The sequence below is a fragment of the Platichthys flesus genome, chromosome 13 (genome assembly GCF_949316205.1).
Source record: "Platichthys flesus chromosome 13, fPlaFle2.1, whole genome shotgun sequence".
NCBI lineage: Eukaryota > Metazoa > Chordata > Actinopteri > Pleuronectiformes > Pleuronectidae > Platichthys > Platichthys flesus.
Genome location: NC_084957.1, coordinates 14,297,436 through 14,319,467, shown reverse-complemented (window position 1 = coordinate 14,319,467; position 22,032 = coordinate 14,297,436). Strand labels below are relative to the sequence as shown.

General features: G+C 45.0%; 2 protein-coding genes across 2 annotated transcripts; both read left to right on the top strand.

Annotated features, from left to right (window-relative positions):
* The first annotated feature begins 1,603 nt into the window (after positions 1–1,603).
* On the top strand, positions 1,604–3,029 carry LOC133967385 (NAD(P)H dehydrogenase [quinone] 1-like). Its single transcript, XM_062402804.1, has 6 exons — positions 1,604–1,731; positions 1,817–1,981; positions 2,072–2,202; positions 2,290–2,403; positions 2,475–2,576; positions 2,670–3,029. The coding sequence occupies exons 1-6, from the start codon at positions 1,728–1,730 to the stop codon at positions 2,964–2,966; spliced, it is 813 nt and encodes a 270-aa protein (XP_062258788.1). The 5' UTR covers positions 1,604–1,727; the 3' UTR covers positions 2,967–3,029.
* Positions 3,030–14,830: 11,801 nt separating this feature from the next.
* ackr3a (atypical chemokine receptor 3a) lies at positions 14,831–20,476 on the top strand. Its single transcript, XM_062402663.1, has 2 exons — positions 14,831–15,026; positions 17,803–20,476. Exon 2 carries the CDS (start codon positions 17,871–17,873, stop codon positions 19,005–19,007), a length of 1,137 nt encoding a protein of 378 aa, XP_062258647.1. The 5' UTR covers positions 14,831–15,026; positions 17,803–17,870; the 3' UTR covers positions 19,008–20,476.
* The last annotated feature ends 1,556 nt before the right edge of the window (positions 20,477–22,032 follow it).

The following is a 22,032-nucleotide window of genomic DNA, read 5'->3' as shown; positions in this document are numbered from 1 at the left end:
ATATCAAAACAGGTATTCTGCAGCAGTAGCAGGGAAAATAAAAGTATAAATGATCAAAACCTGTCTTTCCAACAAAACATTTGAACAAAGGTCACTTCAGACTGAAATTGGGTCTGTTGGCCTGTTTACAAAACCATCCACGGTTTAGGTTAGTGTTGTCTAACTTAAACTTTACATCTGGACACTGTTGCAAATATATAATTGCAATTTATCTAAAAAAGTATTTCTCAAGTTGGCCACATGATGGCACTGTAGGGTTATATTTTATCATTCCCGGCATTGACTATAATGTCAAACTTAAAGAAATCCTCTGTAATTATGTGCCTGGGTCTTTTTTGTATTCCCCTGTAGAAACAATGTTTTACCTGTTAATTATACTTTGTGAAATGACTCCAACGTGTGCTCCTGATAGGCTTCTCATTTCATGTCGTACAGCCTGATCACGACCTTTGACCCAGACTACAAGCCTTGAAAAGTACACACCAAATTCCAGATACATGGAATGGAGGAAAGTGTGAAACAGAGTTTGTTAGCACGAGGCACAATGTTGCAACAAAACAGTTTGGGATCATGTAGCTCAATACATCACAAACAATAAAAAAACATAACTCCCGGCAAAACACACGATCCCTCCCCGTCACCACAGAGGGAATGCAGCCGGGGGCTCGGTGTGCGGCCCAAAGAACACCAACATACAAGTGTGGTGATGCCGTAAACAAAAACAAAAAAAACCCAGGGAGGCCACAGAGATGAAAAAGAATCGGCCTCATAATTTTAAATGGGAGCAATCCACGCGGTGGTTTGACAAATACCGACGAGCCCTTAAATCTCAAATCAATCTCAGTGAGTGAAAACCATGAGGGACAGAAGGAAGAAAGATATCTGACAAAGTGTATCCATATGTCTCACTCATGTGGCATCCTTGCATGGATGTGCGCCTATGTGCTAATGCATAGCAGTTGTTCATCACCCCCCTCCTCCTCACAGTGGCTGCATAGACACAGCTAGGGCCTGATCCTGGTACCAGATGTGTGCCAGCTCATGTCTGGCTTTGATGCCCATTGCAGAGTCTTTCCTTTTTTCCTCCCCCCCCCCCCCTTTTTTTTAACAGGGCAACATTCGTGAGCGGACACGACCACAGGCGAGCGATGATGTGGGGAAACGTAATGTAAAGGGAAACAGAGCTGGAAAACAGGAACAGTAGAGTGAGAGGATCATGCGACCACATCTGCTTCATGTGGTTGGAAGACCTCAGGACTGGCAGGCAATTTTTAAACATGGGAGGAAAAAGACAGACACGCGCTCTCAAATATCCACCCAGAGATACTGCGCGTAGGATTTGGACAAACATAGACTCTGACTCAGGCTAAAAACAGGATAAGAAACACAGTGAGTGAGGAGTTGCATGTGCAAAACCGGCCAAATGTGCAGCTGCCTCACTGATAATCCCTACATGTTCTTGGCATTTAGCTAAGCATGAATTCTTCTCCGTGTAGGAATGTTTTCCAGTTTCAGTAAAAGATTTGTGGACTCCTGAGAGACAATCCCATGATGACAGCGGATTGGCTGATGATCCTGATCGCTGACTGACGACACCTGTGAGGGTGCAACGAGCCACCAGGCTGCCTGTATAAAAACAGCATCTTTACTTAGCAACAGATTGAGCTGCTGGTTCCATCAACACATCCTGCAACTGCAAAGCGTGTTATCCACTGAGCGTTTGAGAAATGTGTGAGTTCACGTGTTGTTGGTTGGTTGTTTAAATTGTTTCAGGAAGACGTGTGTATTTCTCATTTGTAAATCTTGGCTTTTGCAGCAAAGAAGGTGTTGATCGTCTACGCCCATCAGAGCAGCGGCTCGTTCAACGCCGCAGCCAAAGATGCGGCAGTGGAGGCTTTAACTGCAGATGGCTACACGGTGGAAGTCTCTGACCTGTATGCTATGAAGTTTAAAGCCACTGCTACTGCTGAAGACATCACTGGTAGATGAATTTCCCGCCAATGTTAAAAATCGTGTTCTTTTTAAACTTCAGCTCTACATGAAGCGGTGTTTTATATTTGTGACTCTGCAGGGAAAGTTAAGAATGCCGAACACTTCCGTTACGCAGACGAGACCAAAGTGGCCTGGGAGGAGGGAAGGCTTGCTGCTGACATCACTGAAGAGCAGCGCAAAGTCACTGGGGCAGATCTGATCGTGTTTCAGGTAAGCGCCTGAGTGGCGGTTATGTGCTTTTGTGTTAGGCCTTGAGATCTCTAGATTAAAAAGTAAACTTGAACTCCTTGTCCTCAGTTTCCAATGTACTGGTTCACTGTGCCTGCGATCATGAAGGGCTGGTTTGACCGGGTGCTCACCCTGGGCTATGCCTACTCGCACGATAAGAGATACAGCCGTGGAATCTTCAAGGTGAGGAATCAAAGCAAGAGGCTCACTGTCATAGTTTAGGATTTAACTTAATTTGTTGACTTTCTGAACAGGACAAGAAGGTCATTCTCTCCTTCACCACTGGATCTCCTAAGTCCATGTTCAGTGCTAATGGCATCAATGGAGACATGAATGTCACACTGTGGCCCATGCAGGTATAATATGAGTATGAATTAACTGAATCAAACTCTTAATAGCTTGACGGGAATGTCAATCATGTGTGGATTTTTTTCCCCCCCTGCCCGCAGAACGGTATCCTCCACTACTGTGGCTTCCAGGTTCTGGCCCCTCAGATCTTCTGGGCTCCGTCTCACATTCCCTCCGAGGCCCGCAAGACCCTGCTGGACGACTGGCGCAAGCGACTGCAAGGCCTGCTGGGAGAAGAGCCACTTTCCTTTACCTCCATGGACTGCTTTGACGGGGAGGGTTTCCAGCTGAAGCCTGAGCTCCACGAAAAACATGCCACCAAGGAGTTTGGCCTGACGGTCGGGATCCACCTGGGAAAACCAATTCCTCCCCACAACCAGATGAAAGCTGGAGTCTGAAGACTGCAGAGCCTTGCACAGCACCGTACATCTGAAAATAAAACCTGAAATGCTCTGACTCTACACTATGGCCTTTCAATTTCTTTCTCGGTTACTCAATTGTAAGGGCTGACTGATGTGTTCCTGATATAGTTGTACAGACAAAGGAATTGGAGAAGGGAAGTGACTATCAGAAGTCAGAGATGAATACTGGGCGACCACTGATGTGAGGTGGGACTGGGTCCTCCTTGAAATGAGCTTTGGGTATTTCAGAGTTCAGCTGTTGGGTCAAAACTCGGCACCAAACTGACTAGCTGAAAATGTTGCAGTGAGCAGCAATAAAAAGCCAAACACTTCCTTAAGGTGCCGTCATACAGGGGGAAGTGTTCCATGTGGCCAGAAACTCAACCCCCAAATGAATGCAAACTGCCAAATGTGTAAATACACGCACTGGTTTGTTAACAAGTTTTGCTATATGACGTCAATGTTGTGTTCACATCCTGTTTCCACTGGTCAGTGTACAAATAATCACTCATTGCAGGTTTTAAACGTCACATCCAGAATGATGCTTGGTTCTGGGCCTCCTGAGAACCGCCCCTCTACTTTACTGCCTCTAAACTCTGCTTTGATTAGAAGGTTTCTAGCTTGGTCCATGAGCGACCTGCTAAACAAGGAGCTTTCTCTGACCCACCTGGGTAAGCTACTCCCACCCTGTAGACATCACATCTGGAGGTGTGTTCTGAATGCTGCTCGGCCTGTGCAATAAAGGAGTCAACTTGTGCTGATTAACGTGGAAGTCTTGACCTTCATGTTTGGGTGATCTGAGTCAGTCTTTATGAGCACTTTGTTTGTGGACTTGCTGTTTTTAGGCAAATCAAACAAACGTCATCCATGTGGTCGGCATTAAGCTGAAGTGTTCTCTACCTTGTTTACAGACACACCGGCGGCCTGCTCGCATGCAGTTTGGGGCTCCGCACAGAAACATAAGTGGCCGAGCACTTTTCCCAGAGAAGCAGCTTTTGTTTGGGTATGGAGGAAATGAGATGGAGGCGGGGGTAGGAGGACGTGGGGGGTGCACACTTAAGGAAATAGCCTCGTGCTCATGTCCAGACCCCAGCCTGTGACATGTAGGAACTTGACGGTGCGCATATTTCACAGCTGAGGTTCCACCAGGTCACTGTTTGTTTGCATTGAGTCAAGTCCGCTTTCATCGTCACCTACAGATGCAGCCAGAACATGCTCAGATAAAGAAACTCTGTTCTGGTGTTTTACAGTGAACAGTTCAATACGTTTCATTTTTGAGGTTTAATGACGTGTAGCCTCATACTTGAACACTTGGGAATCATGGACGACTGCTGCTATGCATACATCCATACTCACAGAGATGATAACGTCACCTTTCGTGACCAAACTTATCACAGTTATCAGTATAGTAGCAGTTGACATATTTGAGAAAAATGAATAAATCACTTTATAACAACATATAAATGTACAACATTAACAATAAAGCAGGAAGACTCCAGCATGCTAAATAGGTTATTTCAAAAAATATAATCCTGAGGACAAATAATATAGCAGTGTTTGCCAATCTTCTTTTCATCCTCACAGCAAAGTAAATTCACTGACTGAAATGCATCTATAGCTCGGAGATTTCCTGTAAATTTTTCTGCCACGTTTTTATAACACAAAACGTACTACGCCTGTGTTTTAGAGACTTGCTAAATTTGGTTGATACTGGACACTATCAATCACCATGGTAATTATGTTCAGATTGAAATGGTACAACTGACCGTCGGCTGTTTTTACCACCATACACTTTGTATCTGTTATATTCCTACTCACACTTGCTATTTCAGGTTTATAAATGTGTTCAATCTGAGAGCATGCAGTGCACTATAAGTACCCGAATGATGAACTTAAAATGTGTCTCCTTACTTTCAACTTTCTGAAAATGGTGCCTTAGCAAGGAGGACAGGTCTTTGGTGGTAGGCGACATTATTTCCTAGTCGTATTAAAAAGGGGGCACGGGGATGAATATGAAAACTTAATTAAATATAATTATTATGGGAAGATGCTGCATTTATTTGAACGGTATGACAGTAAATGTACCCGAGGAGAGAGATAATGGCGCAATACATGCACCAAAGAGACTGAACTGAAATAGACCCATGGGCCCTGTGGTAGGACTGGAGCCTCGGGATGTGAGGCGCCTCATCTTCTAGGTGAGTTAGCAGACACCTGTTAATGATACATTTTAAGTCAAGTGAGGTCAGCGCCCGGCAGATATGTTGTTTGGTGAGTGCACAACGGCCATTTTGGAAACCACTCCCCCACTTACTGAAGCATTCGATATGAGACTAAGTGAGATTAAATATTGTCTCGACACACTGCACATTTGTAATGCTCCTATTTACCTCATCCAAAACAACATTGTGAACAAATCTAACGATTATCAGTTTGAAGATTTTGAGTTTTGCTTTTACCATTTGCATCATTGTCCCACGCAGAAAACTGTGTGTTGGCATTAGAGTGGCTGGAGTAGCGGTCTGTTTGTGTATGTTAGGGTTGCACCACAGTATCTGATCTGGTGTCCATCCTGCTCTGCCATTGTCCGTCCCAGTTCTCCCACCATGGCTGCTGGGAAGTCCATTTTTGGCCGGCTCAATGGGAGGAAGTGGGCACCGTCTCGTACCAAGCAGGGAACAGAGTCTCCGGAAGAGCAGTCCTGCTCCGCTGAAAGTTCAGATACGTACATAAACACAGATTAGAAGATGGCAGCAAAAGTTCATAGGAAGCCTGGAGCTTGAATGAACCTCAGCTTTTCAGCAAACATACATTTTCTCTTCAAGCTAATCAGAATCAGAATCAGAATTCTTTTTTATTGCCATGTATATTTGCACATACAAGAAATTGCCTTGGTGTGGTTGGTGCACTGTACAAACAACAATATAAAAACAACAATAAAACAACAATATATACAGTAAGAGAGTTATGGGCACGTGCGGTTATAAGGTGCAGAGATTGGTGATAGTGCCAATAATATATAGTTATAAATTATGTGCGGTGAGCCCCACTGCCATAGGGAAAAAACTGTTCAGATGGCGCAAGGTTTTAGTCCTGATGGCCCAGAGCCTTTTTCCGGATGGGAGTCTCTGGGATAGGCGGTGACCGGATTGGAACAAGATATTTAGGAAATATTTGACATTTTGTGACATTTACTCATTTACTCACATTCACTCTATTGCCAAAAACCAGCGACATCTACAGTATCTGTTAGCTACAGGTTAGCTTAGCATTGCCAATGTAAAGAAGGGGAAACAGCTAGCATGGCTCTGTTCAATTAACAAAATCCTAAAGGCTCACTAATTAACACATGCAATCTTTTTTGTTGAAGGTGTACAAGATCTGAAATGCAAAAAGGAAACTTGTGTTACAGGTGTGTGACTATAAGCTTTGTCCAGAAACAGTAATTCCTATTCTGGGCTAACTACTAATTAAATACTTAGATACATAATCCATCAGTAAAACCACAAATTGATATTTCTACATTTTGGTTTTGGTGCATACTAAATACATGATATATAAAGTGTAATTCAGTTAGCTTTAGATTTCATGTTTATCATATACAAAGCCTCTTGTGCCAGTGTTATGCTAGCTCCTTCTCGGCATCTAAGAATAAACTTGTTTCCCAACATGTCAAACTTTTCATGAGTCAAAATGTAAAATATGAAAAAGCCTTGGTTTAATTTAATTTATTTAAAATTGAGGTGAGAGGCAGTGCAAAGCCAGATGTGACTGATTGTTCTCTGTTGGGTGTTTTGATTAGGCCATAAATGGGTCCTTGTGTTTGCACCAGATGTCACAGGGTTAACAACAGGCCGACCATTAAACACTATGACCCGAAACAGGCCGGGAAGGAGAGAGAGCTGGTCAAATGCAGCCGAAAAAAGAAAGGGTTGACTGAGAAAGGAAGAAAATTATTTTTAGCATCCATCCTCTCCCTCTTTCAGGGGCTTCATTAAAATCCAATCAATTACATCTCAACACGAACCGCAGCTTGTCGAGCTTGGCCTGAGTCCATGTGTGCTCACAGTGAATATTTGGAAAAAAACAGAGGCCCGGCTCGGGGTGGGTCTATTAAGATTGGCAGCAGGAAAGGTTTGTAATGGAGAACTACTGGCGTTTACGTTTATACCTTAACTTAAGTTCCAACAGATCCATTTGCCTTTGTATCACTGTGTCGTTGTAAGTTTCCCATCATCATGAAACCATGAATTCACACTGACATCAGAGCATAATCCCGCCAAACACACCAATCACTTGTAGCCTCTTAAATCAGTCTTCTCCTGCACCGAGTGGATAGGTTCCCACAGTCCTTGTTAAAGAGAAAAATGTGAGATTGATAGTTCAACAAAAACAATTCTTCACTCGTACCGACTCAAACACATAACATACTCAAAGTACTTCTGGGGGGAAACCTGCTGCTAAATTGACTGCATACCCAAGACAGCAGATGGATTACTTCAGGTGGATCTGCCTTTGGCAATAAAGCAAATAAAGTTTTTAATGGATCTATTTTCTCATAAATACAGGGCGTAAACTACTTGTAAGAAACCACGTGTGAAACCACGAGCACTGACACTTTTTTGCATTTTTCTTTTGTGTACGTGTGTGTGTATGTGTGTGTGTGTGTGTGTGTGTGTGTGTGTGTGTGTCTGTGTGAGAGAGAATCAAAGATAAATCTCTCATGGCTGAGTTGGCGATCACTGCCAAACAGCTGTGGAGGAACACGATCAAAAATATATCCGAGGAGCTTTTTGCGAGGTCCAGAAAAGGAGAGAAAAACACAGGTGAAAGAAATAACAACAATCACTACCTCCTTCCTCTTTTCACGAACTCCTACAGGATGTGTCTTTCATGCCTTGCTCTATTCATCCTCATCTCCATCCTTCTTTTGTCTCCCTCTTCACTTCTCACCAGTGTGAAAATACACAGGAAACTTTTACCACAATGGGACTTCTCACACATCTTTTGCTCATTAGGGATTTGAATGTTCACTGGAGAAGTATTCCTGCAGGGGATCGGAGTGCAGTTTACCACATATAAACAAACACTCTGACAAATCTGATTCCTGACAGGCACTTCACTCAGCTCAGCTGGCAGTGACGGGGCCCAGGCAGGCCTGCACTTTGCAACTTTCAAACTCTTCCACGGAAGCCCTGCCATCCTGGTCTTGATGAATGGTTAGGCATCAGGCTAGCGGCCTCCATTCAGGCCATGATGTATGGTGTGCCTGGTAGTGAGAGGCTGACGTGCGGCTGCAAAGCTGTTTCATATTTATATGCAGAAGTTGAGCGGGGCTGGGACGTTCAAGGCTTCTGGTGGTTTGGTGCATCAGAGTGTCAGGGTTAAAGCTGCAGTCAGCCATTACGCTCCTCTCTGAATCGTTCTCTGCATTGTAATGAGAAGCAGATATCTGCTATCTCCACCACAGGCTGCACGGGTGAGTGATGGGAGGAACAGACACATGGTGAGTGCGGCACGTCCTGTCCGTCACTCCTGTTTGATCCTCTGATCCAATGTTGACTCCTCTCTGGTTTCTATTTTTGATTCGATCCACTCTCAGGCTCTCATTTCATGCGTCTCACTTGGATATTTCCCCTCGATTTATAACTGATATATTCGCACTGTCATACATCAGTATAGGCAGTGAAAGACGAGGTGGCCTTGTATGTTTTTGTCTGTAACAGATGTAAGCAGAGGCTTGGGGTTATAAATGAGCCTATGCAGAAAGACTAGATAAATGAGAGTGCTGGTGCTACGGTGCCCCTCACACAGGGCTCAGCTCCAGATGCTGCCTGGGTTGCCACATCCTGGCCGTAATCTCCCTGCAGTGCTGCGTTTGCCTGTGTGTATGTGATGGGTGGGGTGACCATGAATAGGAACCACCTGGGTCAGAGAAAAATGGCTTAAGGTGATTTTCCATCGTTTGAGCTATAATTTTTCACTGCGGGGTGATTTTCTTTTAAAGGACCCGGTAAACAGTATATCGCCATTTTGATCTTTCTCCACTAAAGTGACTCAGGCTTCATTGCACCAGTGCGACAAGCTGCGGAGTTGTGTATACTGTATGTCCAATAAAGCCTGCAGTGTTAGGTTTTCTCTCAAACGAAAAGGTCACACTAGGTTAAATCAGTCTGTTTACCACTCCTGCAAATTGTCATAAATTTCAAACTTCATTTCAACCATGAACTTGATGCCAGTGACTGTATATCAACACTGAGGCTTTCATGCATATAGATTACCTACAGCTAACGTTGCGAGCGAAGCTCCTGCTGCAGGCTTCCTTAAAAACATGCCACATTCCAGCAGCACTCAGGGTCCATTTTTCATTTGGCGTGACAGGACAATAGGGGAGAAAGTTAGCTACCTTATCTGCAAACTCTGTGGCATCGGCACAGTGAGGCACCGTGTTGTAAAGCACACGTTGGATAGTCAGGATAGGATTACTAGATTAGAGCTGCAGCCCCCCGGGTGGGACTCAATGAGACGGACAGTGTCTGGTGCAGCCTGTGGACAGGCTCTGTCATTCACTAATCCATACTGGACACCCACTGTCCCCTGGAGCAAGACTTGTCATCAGCTCCCACCCATCTTCTGCATGATCCCAATGACCTGACTCATAAGAATGAATATAGAGTGTGTGTGTGAATGTGTGTGCGTGTGTGTGAGTGTGTGAGTGTGTGTGCAAGAATGCAAAGAGGATGGGGGTGAGAGGCAACCTGTAAGGCTTGAACTTTGTTTGAGTTACTGCTGCGCGCAGGAATGATGGACAAAGTTAATGGGCTGTATGAACCAGGCCCAGTCATGGTGAACAGCTTAGCATGAAGGCACTGACAGATTCGCAGGTCAGAGAAAGAGAAAGAGAGAAGAGAGAGATGAAGAGGGAAAACTAGAAGGACACTCAGTGAAGCGAGCACCTCCACCGAGGCCAAACACTCTCTTTAAATTCAACCAAGCTGCACCAGATTCAACACACAGACATCAATTCTCTAAATATGGCTGATGAATTGTTGCTTGGGAAAACTGAAAAAAAGTGTGGAGAAAAAAGTAATTAAAACAAAACCAGTCTGACAGATTTCAAATGAGACAGTTGCACTGTACCCGGTCTCTCTCACTCTTCTCTCACCCTTTCTCCCTCCTCCTCCCCCATCTCTCTCCTCTCTCCCCCCATTTTTCTCTTCTCTCGACCGGTCGAGGCAGATGGCCGTGCAAATTGAGTCTGGTTCTGCTGGAGGTGGGTGGGGAGTTTTATTTACCAGTGTGTCGTTGTGGGAACCAGTGGGTTTCTCCTTTATTGTGTAAGGTCTCGACCTTTCTATGTAAAGTGCCTTGCGATCTAAAAGAGGTTTCATGGAAATCTGTTCTGCTCTTTTTCTGTAATCTAACTTACAAACCAACTCACAAATGGACAGGCGGTTAAAACGCAATAAAGGACAAGATTTTAAAACTACTTCATTTATTTTTTTACATTAACAATCGATCAAATTAAGTGTAACATGAAAGGTCTCACTAATTTTTTCGAACCCACCGAGAACTGTCACTCAGCTCGTAAGGTTTATTGAGCCTTTTGTTGCCTTTCAGCCCTTTGTTTCCCTTTTACAGCCCACAACTTTACTCTTTTGCTTCACTCTCACTGCTCTCATCAGCGTTTTTCTTCTTTCTTCCTGAGCTGCCGCGCGCAGCGGTTTTTGGCACAAAAGCTCCAAAAAGCCCTAAATAGCCCACTGTAACCAACCTGTCCGGCACCAAACGACAAACAGAAAAAAAGTTAGAGACTCGCTGTGGAGCATAGCTGAGCTTTTAGCGGGAGTTCGTGTAGAGCAAACAATCCAGAATTTGAAGCAGTGTAAATATTGGACTTTCACTCGCCACATATACAAACATGTCTCTAAATGAATTATTCTGTTGCTCCATTTTTGATGGATGAGTAAATAGGTTTTTGTTTATTAACATGTTCATCATAGCAACGTAAAAGCTGATCAGCTCGGCTTGCCTCGAAGTGGCCCGAAACCCAGCTTGAAGCAATCCAGTCAACGCGCCACAAAGACTCTCAGTTCATTCTCACTTTTTCTAAGTTTGACATCTGAGCAATTCTCAGGTTTCAGTCACATTCATGTGCTGGTGTAAGAGACGATCTGTCAACACGAGGAATGCCTTCGTCGCTGCATATTCCAACAGGGATCCAAACTTTCTGCCAAACACACACCTGCATGAACAGGTCCCGGAAACAAGACACAAAATATCACCTCATCATGAGCATGAGGAATAAAAGAATAAATCTTTTGTTCCTTGACTTTTTTGTAAGATTCATTGTGCTTCCCCCCGTCTTCACTCCTTCACAAGCTCCTTCTGCACCACTCCGTCTTTCAGTTCACTTCGCACAGGGCCTCCTCTCCCCCGGGAAGATAATTGAAAATGAATGGAAAATTAAGTGGAGGATGAGTGAGGAATGAAGAGCGAGGATATGGAGGAATGTGAGGAAGCAGAGGCTTGCAGGAGGAAACCTCAGAGCAGGATGAAAGTGTAGCAGTTGACGGTATGGATGTGCTTGAGAATGAGACTGAGAGGGACCCTCTGAATGGGGATTTGCACAAAAATAGGCCGTGTCAGTCAGATCCCCCACCGTGACACAGGGCTGGACTACAATAGAAATGGCGGTCATTAGGAATAACCCTCTCAATCTCTCTTCCTCTGTTTTCCTCAACTTCTCACTCCCACACCACCATCCACCCTCCTCTCTCCCTACGTCATCTCGACCCTGTTCTCCCGCCGCAGTCCTCTGCCCTGATCCAGCTCCTTATCTTTTCATCATTCTGTTTATCCTGTGTGTGTCTGGAATAGTACAAGCGGGGTTGACGGGACTGTGGGAAACAGTGTGTTTGAATAGTAGAATGGTTGCTAAAACATACAACAACATACAACAAAAATAAACTATGCTTATTTGACCCAAATTCACAAATTGCCTCAGTGGCTTTACGATATGTTCAATATAGACACTGTATGCCATTATCCCCTGAATTCAGGAGGGAAGCACTATTATCAGCAGGGGGGAAATGGGAAGAAACAATTGAGCAAGGTCTCTTCTAAGACAGTGCGTGTTGTATATGGCTGCAGCAGCAGAATTACAGCACTGACAAAAGGAATTGCAATTTATCAAACATGCATTTAATCTGCAACTTGCAGGTAAAATGTGGAGGAGCAGAAACAAGCTGCCTTTTCAAGTCGAAACTTGTTTGCAAACAGTTGCCTATTTAGAAAATCCAGCAGATCCACACATTACCATTCTTTCTTTGCCATGTTTACGACTCTCAACAACTTTAAGTCCTTGGTTCTGTGTCTTTTTTTGCCCGGTTTTGGTCTCCACCACTTCCATTGGGGAACACATGGCACTTTAGAGGTAAAACTTTGTTCACCTACTTGTCACTAACTCTGTTCTCCCATTGTTTGGTGCCGAGGAGGCAGTGTGCAGCGGGTTTCAGCTTCCAGCTGTGTCACTGATGAAAGTAGTCAAAAGAGTGAAGCTGTGCACCGGAAAAAATCGAAACAATGAGCTGAAAGGTGCTGAAATGCTCCAGAGCTGAGTCGACTGCAGGATCAGGTGATTATTGAGTGAATGAAGTCATGTGAAATTTTACTTTATTGAGTTGATCAGATTTAGCTAAGGTGGAAAAGGGTGGATCACAGAGAAAAGGTCACGCAAGTGTTTCATTTCATTAGATATTTCCTTTCACATCAAATGCGGATGGCCTTTTCTAAAAACAACACCGCAGTACACACACAAACACACACAGACGCACACCCCTGCTGTTCCCAGTCCTGCTCCCCTGTGAATGAGGAATACAGAACAGGGGTTGGCAGCAGTCTGCAGGGCTACGGATGCTTATCAGAAAGGCTTACAAATCCCTCCTGATGCTCCTGATATGAAGGACAATGGGTATGCGTGCGTAGTGGGAGCTCTCTTTAAAGCCTCATTGAAACCGACTTCACTTCTCTTGCTCTTTAATGAGGTCAGACCGGGCCTGCTGGCTGCATTTCATCACTACATACACACACCGTCATAATAAACTGCAGTAAGGGGACGCGTACCACTCAACGATATCTTCTTCCCAAGCAAACATGCTGGACTCAGTGCACCTGGTTGACCCTGTGTACTTCAATCACTCAATAAGACATCAAAAGAGCTACTCTCACTTGAGCCCTGCTTATTATCATGATTTCCCGTTTCAACCAGGCTCCATCGCTGCAGTATTGAAGGACAATCCCACAGTTTCTGCTGCTTTGTCCGATCCCGTTTTTGTATTGCACGTGGGGTTAATTGCCCTGGTGGGAGCCGTCGCGAGGCCACCACAGTTGCAGGTGAGCTTTCAGCTGCGCTCGGGGGAAAGACGTGAGCCACCCACACAGCTTTGTGCTGCTTCCAAAGGATGTGGATGAAATGAGACTGAATGCCGCTTGGACGACAATGAAACAACGAGGCCACACGCAGCTGATGTTGTTGTTTCAGGACGTTGCATTAAAAAACAAAACAGAGCCCTTTGCACCTTCAGTCGCCCTTTGATTCAAATGTGAAATAAAAATCCGGAAAGTAACTGTCCGTTATTCAGAGGGTATTTTCAGTTACTTCTGTTGGACTGGATTAAACCTGTTTGTTGGTTTTGGGTGGAAGCGGTTGACAGATGTGGTTTACCGAATGTCTGCGGCTCTGGTTTCATGTTTAGGTAACAGGGTGGAGAACTACAGGAAGCACGAGGTGGTGCTCATGTAGTTATAACGTTAGTATGTATTGTGCACCACGTTAATTGTATATTTACCCTATATGGTATATATTGAGGTTTCAAGGCCACTGTTACTAGCAGCAGTCACCAAGTCTTGATTAAAATAATTCAATGCCACGTGGTTTCTTGAGTTTCTACAGGCTACTACACTTTTTTACATGAGGAGCAGCTTTTCTACTGATTTCATCCATTAGACTATGTTTTGTAGAATATAGCTGCACTTCTAATGATGATCCAGAATGTTTATGATACATAATCCAAACCTGATGGAGGAGTCATTTGTTTTTGACACAGATCTATGAACAGAATCAGTGAGATTGGTAGAGAAGGAATGGAACGCCGCTGAGCAAGGGTTTCCCTTAGATTATTTCCCAAACAATCTTTTTTTCTTTTATTCTAACAATATAATGTTATTTTTTTCAAGTTTAGTCTTGCAATTCAATGACTTTATGCTCTCATTAGGACTAAAGCTAATATAGCATTTCTCAAGTCCACTTTCTTAAAAAAACCTTCATCGTGATCACAAAACTATTGAATCCTAGACCGTAAATCCCACTTTACAGGTACATGGGTTAACACACAATTCAAAGTGGAATGTTGCATACAATCATTTTATTATGTAGTGTGTGACATTTATAATGTATTTAGCGATCACTAACTCATATCAGTGTTACAGTGAACAGTGTGAGCAGCATCTAAACAGCTGTGTCCTCACAAAGCTTTGAAACTGTATGCCACATGCACGAAAATATCCATGCTCCAGTTGCTTATTAAAAACAACGCATGCAGTGTGCGTGTACAGACCTGCATGTCTGTAAAACGTGCATCAAACCACACACTTGATATTTTGACGTCACATGAAATTGTGTGTTATGCATTAGTCACATCGTTCATAAAATGGCTGGAATTCAGTGCGCTCTTTTCTTCATTTCCTCTTTGCTCTGCCGAAACTGGCCGGATTGCTTGCTGCGTATTGAGCGCCCGAGGGGGACGATGCCATGTCAATACGCACCGCTGCTGGGACCTGCCTTGGAGGCGTAACTCCTGAGAGTATCAGCAAGTGCAGAACAAGGAACAGGCTCAGATTGATTCGCGGAGGCGGAGGAGATCCTGTGCGCAGCAAGTTGCCTTTTCCTGCGCTGGACTCGGTGTTAGAATACTCGTCCGGTAAAACTCGACGGAAACGAATCTAGGTGTTTGGACCAGAAGACACGCGAGAGAGGAGGGAAGATTTAAAAATCAGGTAAGCCGATACATGAAGCTAATGCGGGCGTGAGGAGGTTCTTGGTTTACTAACCTCTTCATTACTTGGTCCATACCTGTGGATTGAACCGCTAACTTATTGTTACACATCATTATATACGCGTAACCGACTCAGTGTTATTTCTTAGAAGATAAACAGACTCTTTTGGAGAATATTTTTTTGTAACATTTGTTTTTTTTTTATCGAGATCTGAGCAGCTCCATCTTCCCTGCGCGTAATTGACCTGGCTCCCCATTTAAGCACGGAGTCAGACTACTGTATACCAGTCCGCCATCTGATAAGACGTGTTTGTCTCCAGCCTTACATAAATCAACAATGGCAACAATGAGATACAATGTGTTTGCGCTCAGCAGCGGGCTGGGAATTCTTGACTGGATCCGTGCGTAATGACGGACAAGGCAACACGTTGGCTGTTTATCTACGCCGAAACATGATGTCCTGTCCCTCCGAGGGGAACAGATCTTTATCCCGGGCTATAAGAGGAAAAGCCCGTAGAGAGAGAGAGAGAGAGAGAGTGCGGCAGCAGGGGGAACTTGTGACAGTCATGAAGCACCTGCACCATTCTTGCGGGCGGCATTAGCACATGAGAATGGCCTTTGGTTGCTTTTCACTTTGTGTGTATTGAGAAACAAAGGAGGTTTTCAGCTAATTTGTAACTGGATGCTGGCGAGTTGAAAAGAGGAGAAGAAGAGGCACTCTCTCTCGCTCTCACACACCCACACTTTCTGCCACACACACCCTGGGAGAGTTAGAGAGAGAGAGAGAGAGAGAGAGAGATGACTTATAGGCTCTGTGCTGTGTCTGTTATCTGATGATTGCGGGCGTTAACAGGTTAATGAGCTTGAAGCCTGTGGGGCTACCTGGCACCTCCAGGTAGTTTCCATATAATATAAGGGAATTAGACAGAGACCATTGTGAGGGATTTATCTCCACGTACACAATCCCTCCATTAGAAGTGAATGGCGCTCCCCGGTGTGTCAAAATAACCGAGAGTTAAATTAAACGTGTGATATCTGACATCTCTTTGAAGGGCTTTAATCGCGGGCGGAGCGTGGTGGGAGAAAATGTTCCCATTAGCAAACAGAAGAAGCAGGGTCAAGATACTGCGTTAATACAAGTCCTGGATTTAAAACCGAGTAAAAGACCTGAAATGATCCTGATAGAAATGTGTAAATATGTAAAGTTGGTTCCCAGTTATAAGGGGTCGAGGAGAACACAGTCTTGCGTATAAATTAACTTTATAGCATGTAGCTTTATATTGTTAAAGTCCAAAGAAAATGATAACCAAATTGTGCCTCACATTTATGCACAAATCATAAGAAATTAATAATGAATATTACGTTTATAATTAATATAAAGTAAGTACGTTTAATCTCTAATTATATATCTTTTTTTAGAAGCTGATCATATGTTTGTCTAAAATCTGGAACTGTGGGCCACCCTTCAGACACATGTGGGTTCACAACATTACAATCGCTCCTGAATCAGGTTCAAAGTGTGAGCGGCCTATAGAATGGGTGAGACACGCCACCGAGCTGCACATCCTAATATGTTGCAGGTGTGTATATATATTTCAGCTTGGCCGTCTTCTTTCATCGTCCTCTGTGACTTTGGGTCCAATTATCCTCTGCACAGCACCTCTCTCCCAGTCAGACAGATGTCTGGCGAGGTCACATTTCACTGCTTTTCCGGCGTGCTGTGTCAGCCAGTGGTTGGTGACCCTCGTTTAAATCGAGGTCCGGCCGTTTCGCGGGTGTCAGAGCCCCCCCCCCCCCCCGCGTCAGCCCCTGCACACAATTCACTCTGTGGGCGTACAAACCAGCGGGGTTAAGCCACTCGTGTTCCGGTTTTGATCTATCACCTTTCACCTCCGAGCTTTCACACTGGCAGGCTGCCTGTTAGGGGGAGCTGAGAGAGACATCACAGCAAAAACAAAATGTGAAGACAAGGCAGGCCCAGCCGTGCAGGGCCGGACCCCTCAGAAGGTTCCTGGCCTGCTAAGCTGCTCCAGACAGTTACCTCTGTGATCTTGCATATTGCTTCAGTCACCTCACTCCGAGCCTCTCTGCCCCTTGTGTTTGAGACTGCCTGCAAGGGTTCATGCCTTATTAGATTCAGATGTTGTAAAATGACGTATTCAAGGTTATGAGCAGCATTTTTCTTTCATGGTCTGGGCGGTGACAGCTCCACTCTCACCCTTCATCTTCCCTCTGCCTCGAGAGGAGAAGGGAAACATGGGAGTTTTCTTTGACCATAACATGCTAGTTAAGGGAAAAACATTCTTTAAAGTGGCATCAGGTTTCCCACCCTGACCAGCGCGTTATCTTGGAATGCCGGAAATAGAGCCTGTTTGGATTTCTCTCTCCCACTTCCTTATGTCTAATCTGCACTCTGTGCTAGTGGAGCTAATGTAAACATTTATTGTTCTGCTCCCTGACTGTGCATCAGTCAAACACGACTCTGTACTGCTGTGACACGACAACAGAGAACCTCTATTAAGTCATTATGGTGGTGTTTAAACAGTTAAACCACATTAAGATTTTTCAGGATCTGGTGGCATACCACAAGTGGCTTCCTGGTTTATTAGCTCATGCCGTGGGAGTCCACATGAGTAAAATAAGCCATGCTTAATGCCACAGAAAATTGCTTTTTGAATATGATACCAGAAGGTTAAATGGGGGAAAACAAGCATTTAGCTGTTAGATCTTTTTTCCATATGTTGCAAGAACTGATGAATTGAGTGATGTTTCTGCAGGATCTGTCCCGTTCAGAGGTGGTGTGTTACCTTCCTGAGATCTGTGGTCGTCTCCCAGCCCCGGAAAAATGAGTCTGAGCACCAGCGAACTGGAGGACCTGTGGGAGTCGTTGGCGGAACTCAACTTCTCAGAAACCTTCAGCAACATATCGAGTGTGAATGCGATGGTGTGCGCCACGGCGTTCAACCGCAGCGCTCTGCTCTACTCCATGTGCATCCTCTACACTTTCATCTTCGTCATCGGTTTGGCCGCCAACGCTCTGGTCCTCTGGGTCAACATCCGGGCACAGAGGGACTCCACCCCTCGCCACGAGACGCACATGTACATCACTCACCTGGCAGTCGCCGACCTGTGCGTGTGTGCCACTCTGCCCGTGTGGGTGAGCTCACTGGCCCAGCACGGCCACTGGCCCTTCGGGGAGGTGGCGTGTAAACTCACGCACCTGCTCTTCTCCGTCAACCTCTTCGGTAGCATCTTCTTCCTGGCCTGCATGAGCGTGGACCGCTACCTGACCGTGTCGCATCAAGGGGAGAACGCGGGAGGCCGGCGCAGGAAGCTGATCCGCACCGGAGCGTGTGTGGGGGTGTGGCTTCTAGCTCTGGTGGCTTCCCTGCCGGACACCTACTTCCTGCGCGCTGTGAAGTCGACGCATGGGGACACCATGCTCTGCAGGCCCGTGTACCCGGAGGAAAACCCCAGGGAGTGGATGGTGGGAGTGCAGCTGAGTTTCATATTTCTGGGCTTCGCTCTCCCCTTTCCTGTCATCGCGTTGTTTTACGCCCTGCTAGCCCGAGCTCTCAGCCGCTCCTCGACTTCGGAGTCATCGTCCGCCATAGAGCAGGAGCGCCGCGTGAGCCGCAGGGTGATCCTGGCCTACATCGTTGTGTTCCTGGGCTGCTGGGGGCCCTACCACGCCGTCCTCCTCGCCGACGCCCTGTCCCAGCTGGGCCTGGTGCCTCTGACCTGTGGCCTGGAGAATGTGATTTACGTGTCCTTGCACCTCACCCAGTGCCTGTCCCTGCTCCACTGCTGTTTCAACCCCATCCTCTATAACTTCATCAACAGAAACTACCGCTATGACCTCATGAAGGCCTTCATCTTCAAATACTCCACGAGGACGGGCTTGGCGCGTCTCATCGATGCGTCCAACATGTCTGAGACCGAGTACTCTGCCGTCGCAGTAGAAAACCCTCCCCAGATCTGAGACTCAAAACAACCCAATGAGCATTTCCTGAACACTGTATCTAAATCTAACTGACGATAATGTAATATAAACAAAAGTCACAACTGATGTTCTCATCAGATTCTGACGACTCGCAGCATTATTTATGAAATGACGGTGAAAGGAGAACAAAAAAAAAACAATCCGGCATCTTTTTATTTTGACAGAAATCTGCTTGAGTCCTGTAGGAAAAGCGTGAAGCACTTAGAAAACAGTTTCATTATAACAGCTGATACTGAAATAATATGAATACTGTCACTCATTTGTAAAACAGTGACTGTGTAAAATCATTGCCTTGACTGTGTTTATAGGATTGTGCTGTGCCTGTTTGTGTGCGTGGCGTGCATAATCTGACAGGCGTTGAATATTGATGATATTAGTAATATTGTTAATCATTATGTTTTAAGTTGTATTTATATACTTTTTTTTAATTGTTTAGCCTCTCTCACGCTGTAATGGAAGGTCTTCACACACTGATGTCTGCTCAGTGCTTCACTTCATGCTGCCTTATCATTCTAGTCCAACCACTGACCGGCTCAGTGTCCTGCTGTCTCATTATTAATCCAAACCTCATGTCACACCAGCTGAACCCTTTAGACAATGACCATGTATTTTTGTATTAATGTAATTGCCTCATGCTACTAAAAAATATAAATGATCTGATGAGTGTTTGTTCTGTGCAACATATAAAGGACCAGAGTCTTTTGGGAATACGTGTAAAGACACAAAAGTGGTTTCAACTTTGTCGTCTGTCTTTCTTCAAGGGAGCAAGTAAACTTATTTCCCAGTATGTCTAACTGTTGCTCTAAGGAAGCCAAATTGTTCTTACAAATGATTAACATCATTCCACACTGCAGATTATTAACTTCTCTGGGTTACTTGTGAATTCTTTCATACATTGTCTGAAGGCTTCAGCTGGGACTACTGAGCAGAACCATGTAGCTCCCATGCATCTTTTCTGAAATGTACAATATTAGGCCGATATGCTGTACCATCTCTCTGTATGTACACACATGTCCATGCTGCTGCACACGGACCACAGGTGGCTAAAACCTTTATGACCAAATAACATGAATTAATAGCTTTACTCCTCTCATCGAGACAGCAGCTACATGATCGAATTAGTGTGTGTGTGTGTGTGTGTGTGTGTGTGTCTTTGTGTGTGTGTGTGTGTGTGTGACATCAATAGGTGATGTTTCTTGTGTCATAAACTTTGAGTTAACCAGTTTTCTCACTGTCTGTTGTAGGAAACAACAAACCGTTGATATGCCGACACAGAGCACATTGTGTCATGTGATTGGTTACACATGGACGCTTTTACACTGAAAAGATTTCATGTCGCGATTAGAAAAGACTGCGGACGTCAACATGTGTCTACAAGAACAGAGGCATTCCTTGTGTATTGTGATGTGTGACACCTGTTTTGTTATATATTAAATACAGAGAAACTGTTCAGCCTCAGTGATGTCTTTGGTTTCCGACAAAAGTATTCGCACAACTTACTGCCCCCCCATGCTTTGAGATCCTTCAGATACTTTTTCATTTCAATAAATATACAGAAAACCTTTTAGACACTGCATTCTTACACAACAAACACATCAAGACTTGTGACCGTAGCTTTCTGTGGTTTACCCCCGGCTGTCGTGACTTGCATACCGAACTCTTCACAAGTTATGGTTCGGTTATGGAACATGAGGCTTTTAGTGTAAAAGAAAACACACAGTTTTCAATAACTGTCGCACTAACTGTCTTTCAGACATCAGTGAAAGAAACAGATGTCGCTTCTGTCACTTTAAAGGAACGGTCCGACATTTTCTTTTGACAAGCAGGGTCAGTCAGGGTCAAAACTAGACAGGTCGATTTATGAGGTTTTCCTCATTTAGCGAGACAAGAGTGAAAAGGAAACTGTTCAGCTCCTTCAAGGATGCTAATGTGCCGTCAACAACTCTGATGAAAACACAGGCAGACAGTCAGAGCAGCGGGGGGAATTGCAGCCTGTTGCTCTTTCTGGGCTGTCGCAACAATGGGGACGGAAACTCATCACCGCTGTTCTCCTTTACCCGAGAACTTGACCTGCTCCCCCGTGGGAGAGCCAACACCCCTGCCACTGGTCTTATCTGCAGGCTAATGTGACAACGCTCCACCCTGCCTTCTTGAATTCAGCTGCCAGATGTGGGAACATCATGCACATTCATCAACAGCCTCTTCTCCCCCTTTCCCCCCACGGGATGACGAGTTAAATGGGGAACATCATTTTGGTGGCCAAGCACCACACCACTGTAACTGGGCGGAGGGATGTGGTGAGCTCCCTCGAAGAGCTCCCTGCCAAGGTCAGCTCTCATACTTGGCAGAGGAGAGGAGTGGTGATCCATTGCTCCCTGAAGACCTTGTGACATTTGATACATTGTCTGTTTTCCTCCTCTTTCCAACATACGAAAATGATTTGGAACATCAACATTGATTTAAACCACAAGATCTTCCTCCTTTCTCTCGTCTTCATCTCTTATCTACAGAGCGGCCTGCTTTTTCAGCATCTGGTCACATGCAGCTGCAGACAGCACAGTTGAGCTGATAGACTGTGTTGAAAGTTTGTATTGGCAAGTGAGGGGCAGCTGAGCACCTCGACTCCATGACAGTGTCAAAGGTCAGTCTGATGAGGAAGCTGTGCTGGGATTTCCAAAGGTCAAACCAAGTCAGTGATCTGCTACTGACCCCACCCCCCACCCGGCTTCCTTCTCACCCATTGACACTGCCTTGATCTTGCAGCTCTCCCGGTGTGTGCTGGTCACCGCTGCCACAAACAGATCATCCTTTTATTTTCTTGTGCGAGGGATTTCTCGAAGTCGCACTAAAGTTACAGCCTGGCTTTCTCCCGGTCAATGGCTAACTCAATAAACAAGTAATTAGACAACTTTGTTTTTGTCGGGAGCTTGACTTTTATTTATTTTAAAAGCCAAATTAAGGGTGGAAACTGGTCTCGGGACAAAAAATGAGTTGTTGGCCCCAA

Coding starts and splice junctions, on each gene's coding strand:
- LOC133967385 (XM_062402804.1), top strand. Junction 2,203..2,289: donor CAGATCTGATCGTGTTTCAG/GTAAGCGCCTGA, acceptor CCTTGTCCTCAG/TTTCCAATGTACTGGTTCAC. Junction 2,404..2,474: donor ACAGCCGTGGAATCTTCAAG/GTGAGGAATCAA, acceptor CTTTCTGAACAG/GACAAGAAGGTCATTCTCTC.
- ackr3a (XM_062402663.1), top strand. CDS start 17,871: ATGAGTCTGAGCACCAGCGAACTGGAGGACCTGTGGGAGTCGTTGGCG.